A 20,185-nucleotide genomic window follows, 5' to 3' on the forward strand; every position below is an offset into this window, starting at 1 on the left:
AAAAAGAATAGAAAAATTGTGAGAGATTGTAAAAGGTTATGAAAAACTGTGGTCAAAAGCTGACTGAGATTGGATGGATTTGTTTATATGGCTTTATTAAAGTTAGCTTCGTATTGGTAATGCACTAATATAAAAGTAAAAGTTTTTTTCTTTTGAACAAGACTTTCATGTAGCATTAGTAAGAGACAATAAACTGTTTTTGCATAGTCTTCTAATAATCTGCAAAAATAAAAAAAGGAAGAAAGAGGAGAGATAGATTCTGTCTCATGCTGTCTTGATTAGGTCTTTCCATTGTTCAGAAAACTGAGTCTCCTCTCTATTAAAAACAGGTTTCTGCTTTTTAAAACCTTTTAATTACCACTTTGTCTAAATGAATGACTATTATTTTACAGTGATCTGTGATTCTATTTTGATCTTGTGTTTTAAAACTTTAATATATGTCACATCCTTCCCAAAAATCACATTTTAAATTTAAAATTAAGTCTTTTGGACCCCAAATTAACTCTGGGATGTTACAGAAGTTCCTTGAAGCATCCTTGAAGGATCCAAAAGCATCCAGACTTATTTGCTATTTTAAATTATGTGGGAAGCATTATCTAATAAGATATAATGTTTAACCTTATTCTAGTTATATTTTATGGATATGTTATTAATATAGGTCCCAAATTTGCATGAGATTTCTAAAATTCTGATTCCTAACATATGTCTTGGTAGCTTATAAGTCATAATTGTGGTTACTATGTAAAATAATTGTAAGCCACAGAAATAATCAAATTTTCTTATCTATCGTGTCTTTATGACTATTTTAAGTCATTTCGACAGCTAATTGCTTAAGTCTTATGAACTTTCTGGAAAGTCTTCACAAGCCAGTAAAATCTTAGAACATTGTGTCTTCAAGGAGGTTCGTGGGAGGATAGAAGGGACCCTGATAAGCACTTATGAATACAAGTTTCTGATAATTTTAGAGTCATTTCATTTGGACCAGGTAAGAAGTCCCAGAACTCTAATGAAGAGATTTGACTATCTTATAAAACTGCTAACCCAAGCAGGACAAGAATAATTGAATATCAAGGGAATACTCTGCCAGATTTTCATACTAAATCAGCCAGTATTGAAATCATTTACATATGCAATTTGAATGAACTTCATGATCTAAGTCAAATGGGAACCCATTTAATAAACAATGCAACATACCTGATTTGAGGCAACAGAACTGGAATTTAAGAAAATATCCATTCAGTGTTAAGTGTGGACTCATGGAGAACGTGGACAGCTGCCTAGTCCTTCCTGAATCCTTAAAGCTTCCCTTATTATAGCACTACACTCCAGGACTCCTCCTGGAAGAAATAAAATAATCCAAAACAAATATATATGTTCAATGTTTGGTATGTTAAACCCATAATCCTGAGAAGACAATCAAAACTTTAGATACATTTCTTCCAACTTTTGGGCCATTTGAACATTTATAGAGGAATGTCATTCAATTGTCATTTTCAGTGCATGTTTTCTGGCTGTATAAAGGGTTTTCCATGCAAGAAGGCTGATGCTACAACAGTAGCAAAAAGGTCCTTAGGAAACGTGTTTCCCTTGTGAGACATTTCTGGAGAAATCTCCAGTGATAGAAGTACTCGTTTCACTGGACAAGTTATAGAACAGATAAGCTATTACAGAAACAATAGCACTAGTCAGAGCTAACTAAATTAATTGGATTGCCTTGGTCAAAGGTATTGCAGATTAATGACAATCAGTTCCACTTCCAATGGAAAACATAAGTTGACCCCTTATGAAATAGTCACTGCAAGGCCTGTGCCCCTAATAATAGAACCTCATGTATCTTTCATTCCTAAACTCTCATATGACTAAATGCTGCAAAACTGTAATGTATTATGCCAGAGTGTTTTCACCAGGCAAAGGAAGCTTTCATGAGCCACCGACTGAGGACAATCAAGCCCTTCACAATCTAAAACCTAGACCTTGGGTCTTCTGAAAACAACATCAGAGAAAGGCTGTCTTTGCCACCACTCTGTAACAAAACTTGGGACCTTGAATCTTGGGTTCATAATCTCACAACTCAGGAGAACACTTCCAGACTCTTGGAACTGCACACCCAGTAGAGAACTAAGGTAAAGCTAACCAGGGAAGTTTCTCTCCAAAAGCAGATGATATTGTAGATGTGGACAGCTTTCTCAAGATCACAGATCAAGACTTCTCTGCTATCAGAAGACTCTTGACTCTCTTAATTTTTTCCTTCCTTATGCTTCTCTGAACATTAGGACTGGAAAAGGGGCTTTGTGTAAACTCATATGGCATACTATTATTTGTGGGATATTTTGTTTTTTGTTTTGCTTTCTCTCTTTTTTTTTTTTTTTAGATAGTGTCCCACTCTGTCGCCCAGGCTGGAGTACAGCGGCACGATCTCAGCTCACTGCAACCTCCACTTCCCAGTTTCAAGCGATTCTCCTGCCTCAGCCTTCCGAGTAGCTGGGATTAGAGGGGCACACCACCACACCCAGCTAATTTTTGTATTTTTGGTAGAGACGGGGTTTCACCATGTCGGTCAGGCTGGTCTCGAACTCCTGACCTTGTGATCCAACAGCCTGGGCCTCCCAAAGTGCTGGGATTACAGGTGTGAGCCACTGTGCCTGGCTTTGTTTTGTTTCTGAGACAGAGTCTCGCTCTGTCTCCCAGGCTGGAGTTGCAGTGGTGTGATCTCGGCTCACTGCAACCTCCGCCACCTGGGTTCAAGCAATTCTCCTGCCTCAACCTCCCAAGTACCTGGGATTACAGGCACCAGCCACCACACCCAGCTAATATTTTGTATTTTTAGTAGAAACAGAGTTTCGCCATGTTGGCCAGGCTGGTCTCAAACTCCTGACCTCCGGTGATCCACCCGCCTCAGCCTCCCAAAGTGCTGGGATTACAGGCCTGAGCCACCGCACCCGGCCTACATGTGGGGTATTTTGAAGCCAGTCTTCTACACGGCCAACCTTATGCCTTAAGGGATAAAAGATGAAGGGCCAATGTGGATGAGGAATTTTAATTGTAGCTTTGTTGCTCTATAACAGTCAGAGACAGAACGTTGGTTCACTCCTGTTAACCTACAGCATAGGGTGAAGAAAATATTGCCAGGAGACCTTCACCCTTGCAGATGAGCATCATTTCTTAGGTGTCTTTTTCTATTGTTTAGAGTAAACATAAATGAGGCAATGATTAGACATTTGTCCCTCGTAGTGGGCTCTATAGCAGCTTCTACTGCAAAGGCTTTGGTTGTACAGCAGTCTTCAAGTTTCCTTGCTATAGTTGTGCTAGATAATAGAATAACTCTAGATGACCCAATGGCTGAACGAGGAAGAATCTGCACATGGTTGAATATATAGGTATTAGAGAGATTTAGTTGTAGGGAATTAACAAACAGCCTGCTGGTTAAAACAAGTACTCTATCTAGCTCACTCCTTGATCTATTTGATTTTAGTTGGTTTGGTTTGGACCCTGGCTAAGGAGCATACTCCAAACTCTTGGTATTATCCTCCAGATATTCACAACAGTAGTCTCCCAAGTACATTGTATTCTCTCAAAAGTATTAAATGTTTGTGTGCAGTCATCTATGAAATGGCAAATGATCTCTTTGACTGGAATGAAAAAAAAACTCGAAGAAATGTTTGATCATTGTTTGAAATGCTTGTTCCCTGGTGCTGTAAAGAAATAGCACTTGAACATAAATTTAATTTACTCAGCAAGGCCATTTTTACTTCCTGCAGAAAGGGTACACTTGCCAGCAGTTTTGCCACGAGAGTACACCAAACAAAGAAGACAGTGTCATTTATAACCTGATGTGTCCACCCTACTGCTGTGTCCGGTTTCCATTGGCTGGAATGGGACCTCACATTCTGTATTTGTCCCGATTGGCTAGCAACTTAGAACTTTTTAAAAGAGGCAAAGGCAGAGGAGAACAAAGGAAGGAGAAAGTAACTTGTGGAATACTGAAAAAGGTAAAAACACCTTCAAATAAGGAAGAGGAACAGGCTATGACCTAATGCTTGCTTGAACCAGTATGAGCACGCCAGGGCAAAATTGTGGGAGTTAAGAACATAAAGTACATTGATTTCTTTATTATGGCTAGCAGATATTTAAGAATGTTAACACAGGTCTTTGAATCAATTTTGCTTCTAAGAGAAGTTACTATTTATTCCTAACTAAATGGGGAGGAAAGTCTTTGAAGAGGAACCTCTACTTTACTTTTTACAATCATGAAAGCACCACAATCTATGAATGATTTGCTGAGACCAGAAGCCCAACATGATAGTGACTCAGAGTAGCACTAAAGCCCTACATTTTGGTCACACACAAAATTGAGAGGTTGACCAAAAGAGGAGATGGTTAAATTAAGTTTAGCCTAAAGCTGTCTTCTTACATATTTTAAGTTTGGCCTAAAAGGTTCTCTCTACCTAGTTAACTGTAACTTACCTGGACGTATAGATAGACTATGGCCTGCTCTTGTACCAATCATTGAGCTTTGGCTGATCAAAGATGGCCAATTGTTCACATCATGTTCAAATAAGATAAATGCCAAGCTATACACAATGCAACTTTTTCTGCACCTCACTTCTGTACTTTTTTCTGTACCTCACTTCTGTACTTTTTTCTGTATGTTACTTTCTTGATTCTGTCCACAAATCCTCTCCAACCACACAGCAGCATGGAGTTTTTCTGAACCATTCTGGTTAAGGGAGCTGCCTGGTTTGCAAGTCATTCTTTGCTCAATTAAATCATGTTCAACTTAATTTGCCTAAAGGTTTTTTTAAAAACATGACCAAGATGAACAACAACTTGGAATACGTTACATGGGAGGAACATGGTAGGTGATGTTGGGAGGATGAGGTGAGGCCAGAATGGGGTTTGAGGGCGAGAGAGGGACCCGTCTGTGAGGCTGATGAGATTGCTATTAGTAACTATGCCTGTTATATGGAGACAGGGTTATTACCCCTGCCAAACATAAGAGAAGAGGAAAAGCAGGAGGTATTTCTCTCTCATTTTTTACATTTCTACAAGAGCCAAGTACATGGCTTCTATCCTTCATTCTCACAGTGTCCAGAATAATCAGCAATGTCCAGTGAAGAAGGGGCTCAAGTGCACACAGCAGTCTTCTAAATACTGACCAAAACAAATTCGGTTTAAAAATCATCTACATCTTTCTCTGTCACAAAATTTTTATCAAGTTAATTTTTAAATTGTTTGATTTTTTAAAAACTTTTTAAATATATAAACATTGCTTTCAAAATTCTGGTTGGTTAAATGCCAAGACCAGCTCGGTTGGGGAGACCCTAACCCAGCGGTGTTAGAAGAATTAAAGACACACACACAGAAGTATAGCGTGTGGAGTGGGAAATCAGGGGACTCACAGCCTTCAGAGCTGAGAGCCCTGAACAGAGATTTACCCATATTGTCAACATTTGTCAATATTGTCAATATTTATTGACAGCAAGCTAGTGATAAACATTGTTTCTATAGATAATAGATTAACTAAAAGTATTCCATATGGGAAACAAAGGAATGGGCTGAAACAAAAGGATGGGCTCTGGGTAGTTATCTGCAGCAGGAACATGTCCTTAAGGCACAGATCGCTCATGCCATTGTTTGTGGTTTAAGAATGCCTTTAAGCGGTTTTCTGCCCTGGGTGGGCCAGGTGTTCCTTCTCCTCATTCCGGTGAACCCACAACCTTCAGCATGGGCATCATGGCCATCATGAACAAATCACAGTGCTGCAGATTTTGTTTATGGCCACTTTTGCAGCCAGTTTGGGGCCATTAAATGGCCAGATTTGGGGCCTATCACCAGCATGTCCCCCTTCTTGTTTTTGCAGGGCAATAAAAGCAAAGGTGGCTTTATCACGGTGAGCTACTTCTCACAGGAGTCAGGATCCGCATCTGCAGACTGCACAAAGACAAACAATACAGATTAAAAGCACAATTATCATTGAAATTACAGAGCCTCCAAGTGTCTTTATCTATTTTAATGGGTTAATAGCTGCTAATCCGTCTGCAGCTCCTTCAAGCACTCCAGTTCCTGGTATTAAGGTCAGGTGTTCCTGGGATGCTTTAAATATTTGTTCTTTTAATTTTGCAATATCCCAAAGACAAGTTTGTAGAGTGCCCTTCTAGATGCTTTTTTATTTTTTCCCAAATTTTGTTCTTATTAAGAACCATTAATCGTTTCCACAAATCCTTATGTTTAACTCTTACAGCAGGCCATATCATTTGAGGTTGAAGTGCCACTATACTGCCATGTTTCCAGATAATAGGAACTCTTGCCATACTTGTTACCATTTCTACCATCTGACTGTTTTGTTTAGACCAGTTGAACATAGTGTGGCTGTGGCACACTATGCTTCAACACTGTGCTCCAATCCAGTGATCATAACATTGGAGTAATATTTCTAGAGTGGGGGCAACACAAAGTATATCATCCATATAATGAATAATGTAACACTGTGAAAACTTTTCACAAGTAAGTTCAATTGCTTGCCCTACATCAGTCTGGCAAATTGTTGGACTATTTAACATGCCTCGTGGCAACACTTTCCAATGAAAACGCTTAGCAGGCTGCAGGTTGTTTACTGCAGGAATTGTAAATTCAAACGGTTCACAGTCTTGCTCAGCTAAGGGAATAGTAAAGAAACAGCCTTTTAAATCTATGACTATTAAAGGTCAATTTATTGGAATCATAGCAGGAAAAGGCAATCCTGGCTGCAATGCTCCCATAGGTTGTGTAACTGAATTAATGGCTCTTAAGTCAGTTAACATTCTCCATTTACCTGATTTTTCCTTCATTACAAAAACTGGAGAATTCCAAGGGGAAAATGTTGGAGCTGTGTGTTCTTTTTCTAATTGTTCAGCAACTAAGTCCTCTAAAGCCTCCAGTTTCTCTTTACTTAGCGGCCATTGTTCTATCCAAATTGGCTTATCTGTTAACCATTTTAAAGGTATAGGCTCTGGAAGCTTAACAATGGCCACCATCAAAACTGATATCCTAAACCTTTGCGGGAACTTTGTCTTTCCACTTGAAGCGGTTCCTTCGAAACTTGCAAATTTTTTACTAGTCCTACACCAGGGACATACCCCATTTCATGCATCATATATTGACTTTGAGGGATGTATAATTGCTCTGGAATTAGAACTTGTGCTCCCAATCGTTGTAATAAATCTCTCCCTCATAAATTTATAGGATCAGAAGTTATAATTGGTTGAATAGTCCCAGGTTGTCCATCGGGCCCTTCACAATGCAAATATAACTACTTCGATATACTTCAGGGGCTTTACCAAATCCAACTATGTTAAATTTAGTGAGTTAAATTGGCCACACGGATGGCCAGTGCTGCAGAGAAATGATTGAAATGTCCGCTCCTGTATCTACCAAACCTTTACATTTCTTTCCCTGAATAGTTATTTCACAGGTAGGATGTTTATCAGTAATTTGATTCACCTAATAAGCTGCTTTGCCTTGTTTATTTGTGCTTCCAAATCCTCCTGTTCGTTTAATTTCACTTTTCCCCATTTCTACATATGACACAATCAGGGGCTGTGCTGTGAACTCTCCTGGCTCTGCTTTCCAGGGAACAGAAGTAGATGTAACAATTTGAATTTCCCCATTATAATCTGAATCAGTGACTCCTATTTGTACTTGCACTCCTTTTAAATTTAAACTAGACCTGCCTAGAAGTAATCCAATTGTCCCTACTGGCAGGGGTCCACAGACCCCTGTTGCAACTTTTTGTGGGGGTTCCCCAGGCAGAAGGCTCACAGCTTTTGTGCAGCATAAATCTACTGCAGCACTCCCAGCTGTGGCAGGTGACAGACATTGTACAGGGGTTAGGGAATGGCCTGAGCCGGAAATGCCCCAGTTTGGAATGGGGCCCAGGACGGACCCCTCATGCCATTTCCCGAATTAAAAAGGAAAAGGCTCAAATGTGGCTATAATATTTCCCTGTTGATCTGGGGGGTGTATTCTAACGGGGAACTGCCAAGCCTCTATATCACCCTCTCATCTAGCTTGCTGAATTCCTGCCTGAATAGAACGGAGAGCAGCCGCTCAAGGTGCTGCTCTAACAGTCACTAGGGCAACTACTTTTCACCCAGTGTCCTCTGGAAAAGAAAGATCTGGAGGATCAGGCCACTCTTTTTCTTCAAAATAATGAGGGTATGTGGCCGGGCGCGGTGGCTCAAGCCTGTAATCCTAGCACTTTGGGAGGCCGAGGCGGGCGGATCACGAGGTCAGGAGATCGAGACCATCCTGGCTGACACGGTGAAACCCCGTCTCTACTAAAAAATACAAAAAACTAGCCGGGCGAGGTGGCGGGCGCCTGTAGTCCCAGCTACTGGGGAGGCTGAGGCAGGAGAATTGCGTGAACCCGGGAGGCGGAGCTTGCAGTGACCTGAGATCCGGCCACTGCACTCCAGCCTGGGCGGCAGAGCGAGACTCCGTCTCAAAAAAAATAAATAAATAATAATAATAATAATAATAATGAGGGTGTTCAGAAGGGTAGGGATGAACCTGTCCCTGCTTTGCTGCTTTAGCTTTAGCTGGCAAACAAACCTGCTCTGTCATCTCTTCTGTTAATTCGTTATACTTTCCTTCCTCCTCATCATGAGTGTGAAAAGGTTCCAAGGTGGAACAAACCGAGCCCACATTTGTTCCATTGTTACCCTGATGCTTCCAAGCTCCCCTTCTTACTCACCACAGGGATTGCTTAAGAGTACTCGGGTGTCCTACAGCTTAGTTCCATGTTCTCCAGCCCTTGCTCTGGTGACCATTCAACCTGGGTTCGAGCCCCCACATTGGGTGCTGCTTGCCAAGACCAGCTCGGTCAGGGAGACCCTAACCCAGCAGCGCTAGAGGAATTAAAGATACACACACAGAAATATAGCATGTGGAGTAGGAAATCAGGGGAGTCACAGCCTTCAGAGCTGACAGCCCTGAACAGAGATTTACTCACATATTTATTGACAGCAAGCCAGTGATAAATAGTGTTTCTATAGATGATAGATTAACTAAAAATATTCCTTATGGGAAACAAAGGGACGGGCTGAAACAAAGGGATGGGCTCTGGCTAGTTATCTGCAGCAGGAGCATGTCCTTAAGGCACAGATCGCTCATGCTATTGTTTGTGGTTTAAGAATGCCTTTAAGCGGTTTTCTGCCCTGGGTGGGCCAGGTGTTCCTTCTCCTCATTCTGGTAAACCCACAACTTTCAGCATGGGCGTCATGGCCATCATAAACATGTCACAGTGCTGCAGAGACTTTGTTTATGGTCAGTTTGGGGGCCAGTTTATGGACAGATTTGGGGGCCTATCCCCAGCAGTTAGGCAATTATGTGAAGTTCACAAAGTATAGGAGAAGTTCCAAGAAAATGTCAGAGCTGTAACTACTCCTAGAGTGTGCTTTGAGGCTGCTGTCTCGTTCTCAGGGTGTCCCCAAATCCTCCAGCCTGGACGCTGCCTCCAGGGTCCACCCTTGTGGGAGGTCCCACTGAGACTTCCTTCACCAGAGCCCAGAAAGAGCCAAGTCAAGCTCAGCCCACAGTGGCTGCTCACCCCGGGGTGATCTGTCTGCTCTGCCGTCAGTTACACCACTGCTGTCTACTCTCAACCAAGTCTACCCCACAAGGAGACGTGGGCGGCCATGCCCGATCATGCCTTTGGTAACAATCCCCCTGCATCTCACCTGTCTACAGCTCCTCACATTCCTTGAAGCTTGGTTTCCTTTATCAGGATTAGGGGTTTTCAGTGTGGCGGGGACTCTTGATAGTCGCAGAATGGCATCTATGAGGCCAAACCATGTCTGAATTGACACTCCATATACCTATGTACTGGCCATGTGGTTTGGCAACTTTGTGAGCCTCAGTTTCCAAGTAAGTAATATTCCTCTAATTAAAAGTTTTCACAACTTCAAGTTCTTGTTAATTGTCCATGTCAAGATTACAGGCTAAATTATGGTTCTATTCAGCTGACCATGAGATGAGGAGATCATCCTTGACTGTCCTGGTAGGTGCAGCAAAATCACAAAGGTCCTTAGAAGTGAAAGGATGCAGGAGAGAGTTGGCCTGGTGTGATGTCAGAAAGACTGGACCTGGTGGTCACTGCTGGCTTTCAAGCTGGAAAGGGACCAGGAGTGAAAGAATGTGGGTTCTTCTATAGACTAGAAGAGGAAAGAAAAAGAACTCTTTTCCAGAGACTCCAAGGGGAACACAGCCTAGAGAACAACTTAATTTTAGCCTGCTGAGTCTCATTTCGGATTTCTGACTTCTAAGTCCATAAGATCATAAATCTGTTTATTTATTTATTTTGATACAAGATCTTGCTCTGTAGCCCAGGCTGGAGTGCACTGGTGTGATCTCGGCTAACTGCAACCTCCGCCTCCCAAGTTCAAGCAACTTTCCCACATCTGCCTCCTGAATACCTGGGACTACAGGCACACACCACCACACCTAGCTAATTTTTGTATTTTTAGTAGAGATAGGGTTTCACCATGTTAGCCAGGCTGGTCTTGAACTCCCGGCTTCAGGTGATCTGCCTGCTGCGGCCTCCCAAAGTGCTGGGATTACAGGCGTGAGCCATCTGCCCAGACAGTAAGATAATAAATTGATGATGTTTTGAGCCACCAAGTTTGTGATCATTTGTAATGACAGTCATGTGAAACCACACCACAGATATGGAAAGAAGTTCACCTTCACTTACCATGAAAGTCATGGAAAAAAAATAAATCATCTTTTTTTTTTTTCTTTTTTGCCTACTAGGTTAGCATTAATTAAAGAATTTTTTAAACTAATAAAAAAAAAAAAGAAAGAAAAACCTTAATATCCTTGAGCCAGTCAGTAGAAAAAAATGATACCATGGTTCCTTACTGGAGAAAGAAAAAAAAAATTAGCTCAAACACTTAAGGTGGTAATTTGGAAATATACATAGCTATTTTACATGGACTTGTCCTCTGACCCAATATACTAATGGCTAGAAATGTACAGTCCTCTATTTCCCAAAGCCTGCTAAACAACATGTACAGAATTTTTTTAAAGCAGCTTTATTGAGGTAAAATGGAATATCAATAACCGCCTATATTCAACGTGCAAAATGTGTGAAGTTGAATACCTGTTGAAGCCATCACCACAATCCACAGCGTGACCTTCCCATGACCCCGAGGTGTGCTCAGGCTCCGGAATCGGAATCTCCTTCTCAGTTTGCATCGGTGTGCGGCCCTCCCGGGAAGCGCAGCCCCGGGCACCAGGACGGCGCGCCGGGGTCCCTGCGGGGCGGCGGTGGAGGAGCGGGGTCTGGTCGGGTCCGAGCCAGCGCGAACCCTGGGCGCGTCACGGTCTGCGCGGCGCCTGTGCGCCCGGCGGCTGCGGTCGGGAAGTGTCTGTAGCCAGTTCCTCCTGCGGGAACTTGGGGGCGGCTCGGGGAGGCGTGGCTCCGCGGGCGGCTGGTCCCAGCTGAGCTGCGGCCGGAGCTCTTGGGGCACCCGGGGCTGTCCGGTGACCTGGCCCGGGCCGTGGGGACCTCATGACCTCCGCGGGGACGCGCGGGGGACGCGGCCTGGGCCCGGCTGCCCCTGGGCTCCGGCCAGGGAGTCGCAGAGTGGAAACTCCCCAGAGGCGCAGGGCCTGGTGACAGCGTCCTGGATGCAGGACTTTGGGGCGATGGGCTCTGGGGGCGCCCTGGGGCGTGGCCCGGGACATGGTGGAGTTCCCACAGGTCAGTTAAAGGGCGGCCGGGAGGCATCGAGGTCGGTGAATTGTACAGACCATCCTAAATTGTCACATAACGTCACGGCTTCGCTCCTTTGCTCTCAAAGGGATACCCCCCTCCCGCCACCCGCGCCGCTGCCCATACCCTTGTTTTCCTTATTCAGGGGTGTGCGCCTGTCAGGGGTGTGCTCCTGAGGTGGAAGAGTTTGCATCTTTGCTTTGGCAAACATTTTGAACCCGACCTTCCTGGGGGGGGTTGGACTCACATCTAGGAACAGAAAAGGGAGCCTAGGGAAGTCGCGCTTCGGTCCAGAAGCGACCCCCCAGCCCCCACCTTGCCTTGGGACAGCAGCCTTTGCGCAGCCTTAGGAGCCCGGAAAGGCCACAGCCCGAGGACAGGACCACAGCCCGGGAATGCGCTTGTCCTGCTCTCAAATCCTGCGACTTCGCCCACCCGTTGCAATCTTGACCTCTTTGTATTTTACCAACTAGATTTTTGAAACTCTTGTTTTTGGACTTCAAAGGGTTTTTTTTTTTTTTTTTTTTTTTTTTTTTTTTTTTAATCAAACCAACAATTTTTAAATAGATTTGATAAAAATCTTGCGATGGAAAATGACGTGATAATTCTCAACTCTAATGGACTTTCTGGCCGTGTTTAGAAGAGGATGTGGGCACCTGAGTCCCTCCCGGCCAGGCTCACTAACTGCTCAGGACCGCGGGCGACAAGGGAAGGAAGCCATACACTTGACTCCCGGCTCCCTTTAGAAAAATGACACTGAGAAGCAAAGTCCTCCTCCTAGTAGACTTTGAGGCTCAGATACTATTACTATTATTATTGAGATGGAGCCTCGCTCTGGGCTCACTGCAACCTCTGCCTCCCGTGCTCAAGCGATATTTTTGCCTCAGCCTCCTGAGTAACTGGGATTATAGGCACGAGCCACCATACCCAACTAATTTTTGTATTCTTAGTAGAGACAGGGTTTCACCATGTTGATCAGGCTGGTCTCAAACTCCTGACCTCAAATGATCCACATGCCTCCGCTTCCCAAAGTGCTGGGATTACAGGTGTGAGCTACCACGCCCGGCAAGGCTCAGATTTTAATAACAGAATTTCCATGGCTGACTGATGTCACACAGGACTTACTTTTAAACTTTGTTGGGAAAAAAATTAATATGAGTCCTATAAGTAAAACAGAGCCCTAGAGAAGCAGGTCCACACTCTCAGTGTTTTGGCTCTGGAGTATGACAGTTCCTACCAATGACAGCTACACAGACATTTGAACAGTTCCTACCAATGATAGCTACACAGACATTTGAACGGTTCCTACCAATGATAGCTACACAGACATTTGGAGGTTTTGCCTTCTTTTAGGTAAATTCAAGGAAGATGATCTGTAAACGATCAGTGTCACATTTCTACTTCTTTGGTGGAACTTAGGCAGATAGCAGTGGGAGCTCCAGGAGAGAATTTCACATGATTATTTATACTCCTCTTGTCTAAATCACCCCACTACCTTCTGGAGGTACCACAGCAGCCTCTCTACTGGTTCCCTGATGCTATCTTCATCTACAGTCTGTTTCCTTACTGCAGCCAGAGCGTGTTTTTTTTTTTTAAACATGATATTTCCTTGTTTAGAACTGTTCAGCAGTTTTTGTTGATGAATAAATTCCAACATACCCTGGCATTAGAATAGCTTAACAGGAGTGGGGAGTGGAGGGCTCAGAAATCAGAGCGTCTGAGCAGATCCCATGTTCACTGAGCTGTGTGAGAAGACACATTACTTCTCAGTGTTTGCCTCTTCAGTTTGTCTTAAAAAAAAAAAAAAAAGAAAGAAAGAAAAAGAAAAAAGACCTAGGAAAATCACAAATTTCCCATGCTGGAGTGCAGTGGTGCAATCTCAGCTCACTTCTCCAACCTCCACCTCAGGGGTTCCAGCGATTCTCCTGCCTCGGTCTCCTGAGTAGCTGGGATTAAAAACGCCCACCAATACACCCAGCTAATTTTTGTATTTTTAGTAGAGATGGAGTTTCACCATGTTCGCCAGACTGGTCTTGAACTCCTGACCTCAGGTGATCTGCCCGTCTCATTCTCTCAAAGTGCTCGGATAACAGGCAGAGCAACCACACCCGGCTATTGATACATTTCTTAATACAAGCTCCTTGTTCTGCTATTTTGATATATTAAATATCCAGCAATAAATTTCTAAGTTCACAAATCTACAGAAATAAAATTAAACCTATTGCTGAAGACAAATTTTGTATTGCAGTTTTATGAGCTTTCATTCCTTCTCCACTTGCAGGTAAATGCTATTTAGCAGCATGAAGACATTTCACTTCTGTAGAAGGTGTTAGAAACAATATAGCAGTAATAGAATTTATAACTACAAAACTGTGCACCCTTAAGATTGAAAATTCAAGCACATCTCTCCCAAAACATTTGTGATGAATAATGTGTCAACAAAAAATATACAGTCATTATAGTCAACTCAATTTATACACTAAAGTCTTTTTTGTTTGTTTTGGGGGGTTTTTCTGAGATGGAGTTTCACTCTTGTTGCCCAGCCTGGAGTGCAATGACACAATCTCAGCTCACTGCAACCTCCACCTCCTAGGTTCAAGCGATTATCCTGCCTCAGCCTCCCAAGTAGCTGGGATTACAGGCACCTGCCACCATGCCCAGCTAATTTTTTGTATTTTTTTTTTTTAATAGAGACAGGGTTTCACCATGTTAGCCAGGCTGGTCTTGAACTCCTGACCTCAGATGATCCACCTGCCTCGGCCTCCCAAAGTGCTGGGATTAAGGCGTGAGCCACTGCGCCCAGTGTAATTTATACACTAAAGTCTTTTATATTTTAATTTGGGGCACTAACTCCATTATGTGACACTCCTTCTGTTTGATTTGTTTTGTTTATGGTATCAGCAAAAACTCTTAAGTTGTAAGAAGGAAGAAAGTGTAAAAAAACAAACTATTCATGAAAAATGTAATTAATTATCATGAGTACACAAACTCTAGAGGTTACAATAGAAGTTTTATATGGAAAATCCAATCAATACAGTAATTTGCAAGGTTGGGAGAGGGGATGCTCATGGACAAATGGGCCTCTGACATTTGTAGAATCTTTAATTTGGTTCATCTACCTTCAGAAAACCTTTCACAAAAACATGACATTTGCTATAGAAAGATCAAGTAGTTTATTCCCTCACACATACAAAAATAGGAAACTGAGGCTTACAGAAGCTAGATTACCTACCTTGAGATATCTATATATCTATATCTATCTCTATATATCTATGTATCTATATATCTATGTATCATCTATATATCTATATATCATCTGTATATCTATATATCTATATATCTATGTCTCTATATATCTCTATATATCTACATATCTCTATATATCTACATATCTACATTTATCTATCTATATCTATATATATCTAGATATATATAGATATAGATAGATAAATAGATAGATATAGATAAGATTTTTTTTTTTTGAGCCAGAGTCTCGCTCTGTTTCCCAGGCTGGAGTGCAGTGGTGGGATCACTGCTCACCACAACCTCCACCTCCCAGGTTCAAGCAATTCTCCTGCCTCAGCCTCCAGAGTAGCTGGGACAACAGGTGCACGCCACCACACCCAGCTAATTTTTTTTCATATATATTTTTAACTAGAGACGGGGTTTCACTAAGTTGACCAGGATGGTCTCGATCTCCTGAACTTATGATCCGCCTGCCTAGGCCTCTCAAAGTGCTGGGATTACAGGTGTGAGCCACTGCACCCAGCCAATTTTTGTATTTTTTGTAGAGACAGGGTTTCCCTGTGTTGCCTAGGCTGGTCTCTTAGAACTCCTGGACTAGTTAGCCCAGCATGGTGGTACACACCTGCAGTCCCAGCTACTTGGGAGGCTGAGGCAGGAGAATCACTTGAGCCTGGGAGGCACAGGCTGCAGTGAACTGAGATTGCACCACTGCACTCCAGCCTGGGCAACAGAGCAAGATTCCATCAAAAAAAAAAAAAAATACTCCTGGGTTCAAGTGATCCTCCCACCTCAGCCTCCCACGTTGCTGGGACCACAGGCACACACCACCACACCTGGCTAATTTTTGTATTTTTTGTAGAGACAGGGTTTCCCTGTGTTGCCCAGGCTGGTCTTTTAGGACTTTTGGACTCAAGTGATCCTCCCGCCTTGGCCTCCCAGTGTACTGGAATTACAGGCATGAGCTGCTGCATCATTAATATATAAATGCATCAAATGTATCGGGGATTCCAGTGCATTCTAAGAGGACCTGGACATGTTGGGATGTGCCCAGAACACTACTGGGCATGGGCCACCCATCTGCATTTGCAGGAGGACTGAAAAATATCCAGAGGGCAAAACCCTTTAGGAGCAGCCAGAAGCAGGCCCTAGAGGCAAGTAGGGCATCCAGGGTACAACATTTAAGGAGGCCCCACTCTCAGGAGCTGACCCTGCACTTTCACGAGCCTGAGAGAGAGGGCTTCCTTAAATTTCCCACTAACTCCTCCTTTGTCTCACCAAATCGCAGCCCTGGTAAGAAGCCAGAAGTGGCTGGGCTTGGTGGCTCATGCCTGTAATCCCAACACTTTGGGAGGCTGAGGCAGGCAGATCACCTAAGGTCAAGAGTTTGAGACCAGCCTGGCCAACATTGTGAAACTCTTTCTCTACTAAAAATACAAAAATTAGCCGGGTGTGGTGGCGGGTGCCTGTTAATCCCAGCTACTTGGGAAGCTGAGGCAGGAGAATCGCTTGAACCTGGGAGGCAGAGGCTGCAGTGAGCCGAGATCGCGCCACCGCACTCCAGCCTAGATGACAGAGCAAGACTATGTCTCAAAAACAAAACAAAAACAAAAAAGAAGCCAGATGTGTCCAGCTTGTTCCAGTGGTCAGAACTGGGGCACAGAGTTTTATCATAAGACCACATTGCAGCTACTAACTGGAGTAAAAAGAAAGAATTTACTACAGTGATGTAGCAGACATTTGTAATGCAATGTGAGTATTTTGTTGTACAGATGGGGGTGGGGTGTCTTGTTATGTTGCCCAGGCTGGTCTTGAACGCCTGGCCTCAAGTGATCCTCTCAACTCAGCCTTCCAAAGTGCTGGGACTACAGGTGTGAGCAAATTGCTGGGTCTTGATGAGGGTAAGGGTCATGTTCCAGGGTCAAAGTCCAGCTGAGAGTCATCATGAGGATCAGAGTGGGGGTCAGTGTCAGAGTGAGGATGAGGAGTGTGAGGCAAACATTCAAAGCCAGGGTCAGGGCGAGGGTCAGAGTCAGTTTCAGGGTCAAAGTTTATCACAGAGTGAGAAAGACTTAGTGCCGGGGTCAGGCTGAGTGTGTAGGTCAGGTTCAGCATAAGTTTCAGATTCACAGTAGGTTCAAGGACATGGTGAAGGTATGGATAAGGGTTCTTGTAGAGTCAGGGGGAGGTCAGGATCAGGGAGACCATAAGGGTCAAGTTAGGGTCAGTGGAAAGTAAGCAGCAGAGTCAGGGTCAGGCAAGGGTCAGATTTATGGTCATGATGAGGGTCATGGTGACATTAAGATTCCAGGCCAGGGGAGGGTCAAGTTGAGTGCCACTGTAGGGTTAGCTTCAATGTTCGGGTCGGGATTAAGGGTGAGGCTAAAATTGAAGGCAAAAGTGAGGGTCAGGGTCAACTACAGAATCAGGGTCAGGGTGAGAACGAGATAGAATGTGTAAGGGACAGTAGGATCAGGGTCTGGTGAGTGTCATAGTCAGGTGCAAGGTGAGAGTGAGCACCAGGGTAAGGCTCAGGTGTGGAGGAAGGGGTGGTGTCAGAACGAGAGCAAGGTCAGAGTCAAGGTGAGAGTATATGCTTCAGGGTCAAGAGTCATGGTTAAAGGCCAGGTGCAGTGCCTCACATCTGTATTCCCAGTGCTTTGGGAGGCTAAGGTGGGACTCTTGCTTGAGGCCAGGGGTTCAAGACCAGCCTGGACAACATAGTGAGACCCCCATCTCTACAAAAAATACAAAAAAAGAAAATAGCCAGGCATGATGGCATGCACCTGTGGTCCCAGCTACTCGGGAAGCTGAGGTGGGAGGATCACTTGAGCTCTGGAGGTCAAAGCTGCTGTGAGCCATGCTGGCACCACTGCACTACAGCCTGGGTGACAGAGCAAGACCCTGCGTCTTTAAAAAAAAAAAAAAAAAAAAAAAAAAAAAAAGAGTCATAATTATTATCACTGTCTAGGTCAAGTTGAGGATCAAGGGTCAGGGTCATAGTGAGGGTCAGAGTCAACATCATGCTTAGGGAATTGTCAGTGAAGGTCAAGTTCAGGGTAAGGGTCACGGTAGGATTCAGGTTGAGGGTCAGAGACAGGGTGAAAGTTAGGATCAGGTAAAGTTTAGGGTCCAATTCAGCATCAGGATCAATATAAGAATGAGAATGAGAGGCAATGTCTGTGTCAGAGTCAGGGTCATTGTGAAGGCAAGGTGTCCATTATGATCAGGAGCAAGGTGAGGCTACAGGTGAGGCCCAAGTTCAGGGTCAGCTCTAGGTCAGGTTCAATATCAGTGTCAGGATAAGGGCAGGGTTATGGCTATAATGTTTTACCATTTATTTACAATATTATTTCTAGTATTAATTCAGATACTGCTATCACAGCAAAGGAAGGTTATTCTTGCTAATTCTAATTTATTTTCCTTCAGGAACAGTAATGGATTTGGGGCACTCACTGCCTTAGTAATTTTATTATTATTATTATTATGAACCATCAGGTTCAGATCACCATCTCTGAAAAATCAAAATATTCTCAATTTTACTTCTTGTAGATTTACAACCAGTCACTTCGTTGATAGTAATGTGAGAGCAGAAAGTGCAGGTAACAGATTTTTCTGTCTTAAAAATATTTTTTGCAGCTTCTCAATTGCACAAGCTTATGGAATGGTCGGAATGGAGTTTCAATGTTGGAACTTCCCAGTGATAATCTTTTCTACCTTATACCTGTAATTGGTCATTTTCCTTTGAGCACCTGAGAAGTGGTTAGCTCAGCAGCTCCCATAGCTGAATAGTTATAAAGGTATGGAAAGTCCCTCTTCATGAATTGAGCCAAAGTGGCTTCTGACATTCTTTACAGCTAAGCTGAAAGACAAATACAGTGGTCGCTCCGTATCTGTGAGTTCCGCATCTGTGGATCCAACCAACCAAGGATGGTAAATATTTGGGGGAAAAATGGATGGTTGCCTCTGTACCGAACAGGCTTTTTTTAATTGTCCTTACTCCCTAAATAATACAGTGTAACAACTATTTACATAGCATTGACGTTGTAGTCGGTATTATAAGTAATTCAGCCATGATGTGAAGTACACGAGAGGATGTGCATGGGTTACATGCAAACACTTCGCCATTCTGCATAAGGCACCGGAGCGTTGTGTTGTGTGCTCTTCTAGCGTCCCCCAGTCACCGTCTTCCACCCACGCACACCAGGCCAGGTTTCTCTTGCAAAGGTGAAGCGCCGACTACTGCCGCCTGAGCGGGCCCGGGTCCCCATTCACGGACTGAGATTTCCTGAGGGGTGCCCGTGGAGAAGGCCCCAGCCTCTGCCTGGACCACCGACCCCACCCCAGAGGTGCTCGCCGCCTGCTTCCCTGGGAGGCGCCACTCCCCCGAGCTGGGTCTAGGGCCGACCACAACCTAGAGTTGGAAGCACCGCTGGGGACACTGAGCTGGTTCCCTTTCCACCCTGATCCAGGCTGCAGAGACCCAAAAAACAGCAGTCGGTTCACAAGTCCCAGAGGAAAACTTGCTGGAGGTTGACACTAGGAGCAATCCCTCTGGGCCCCAAACTTTTCCCGTGTTAAAGAGAACACGGAAAAGGTCCAGGGCGGCACCTTCCAGCTCCCCGCGCGCACCCTGAGCCGCCTCTGATTGGTGTGCGGCGCCTCCTAGCCGCGCCCCCGCTCCGCGCGCCCCCGCTCCCCCCGCCGGGTACCCCCCAACCCCCGCCCAGCCCCGTCCCGCCCCGCCGCACTTCGGCACCCCTCCGCTCACCCCCGGCCCGGCTCCGCACCCCGGGAACCCCCTCCCCCCGCGCGCCCCCGCACCGCGCACCCTTCCCGAGCGCCCTCCCCTCTGCGCCTGGAGGCTTTTCCTGGAGACTGCGACGCGGGTCTAACAGCTTCATTTCGTTTTTAAAACGGTCTTGAGTCTGGCCGGGCCCTGGTTCCGCCCAGAGCCCTAAAATAGAGGCTTCGAGTCTGGAGGTCTGGGAGAAAGGGAGCCTAGACCGGGAATTGACCCGAGAAGCTTGGGGCGGGGGAAAGGCGGGCTCCTCTGCTTCCCAATCCTGGCATCTGCGCCCAGGGATGTTGGAGCCGAAGGGAAGGGGCTCCCTGGCTTGAAACCTAAGTGGCGCGCTGAAGGGTTCTCAAGATCCCTTACAACTCTAAATTCCTACGATGCTCGGGGCC

At 44.6% G+C, this 20,185-nt stretch overlaps 2 protein-coding genes across 2 annotated transcripts in view; one reads left to right on the plus strand and one right to left on the minus strand.

Annotated features, from left to right (window-relative positions):
• The window catches only part of VKORC1 (vitamin K epoxide reductase complex subunit 1), a 502,856-nt gene that overhangs the window by 17,095 nt on the left and 465,576 nt on the right, over window positions 1-20,185 (plus strand). The window lies entirely within an intron of this gene.
• LOC126944131 (translation initiation factor IF-2-like) lies at window positions 5,534-19,899 on the minus strand. The gene is made up of 5 exons (XM_050773402.1): window positions 19,747-19,899; window positions 19,180-19,409; window positions 11,976-12,001; window positions 11,138-11,545; window positions 5,534-5,931 (listed from the first exon to the last, which is right to left on the minus strand). The coding sequence occupies exons 1-5, from the start codon at window positions 19,897-19,899 to the stop codon at window positions 5,912-5,914; spliced, it is 837 nt and encodes a 278-aa protein (XP_050629359.1). The 3' UTR covers window positions 5,534-5,911.

Source organism: Macaca thibetana, chromosome 20 (genome assembly GCF_024542745.1).
Source record: "Macaca thibetana thibetana isolate TM-01 chromosome 20, ASM2454274v1, whole genome shotgun sequence".
In the NCBI taxonomy this organism is placed as follows: domain Eukaryota; kingdom Metazoa; phylum Chordata; class Mammalia; order Primates; family Cercopithecidae; genus Macaca; species Macaca thibetana.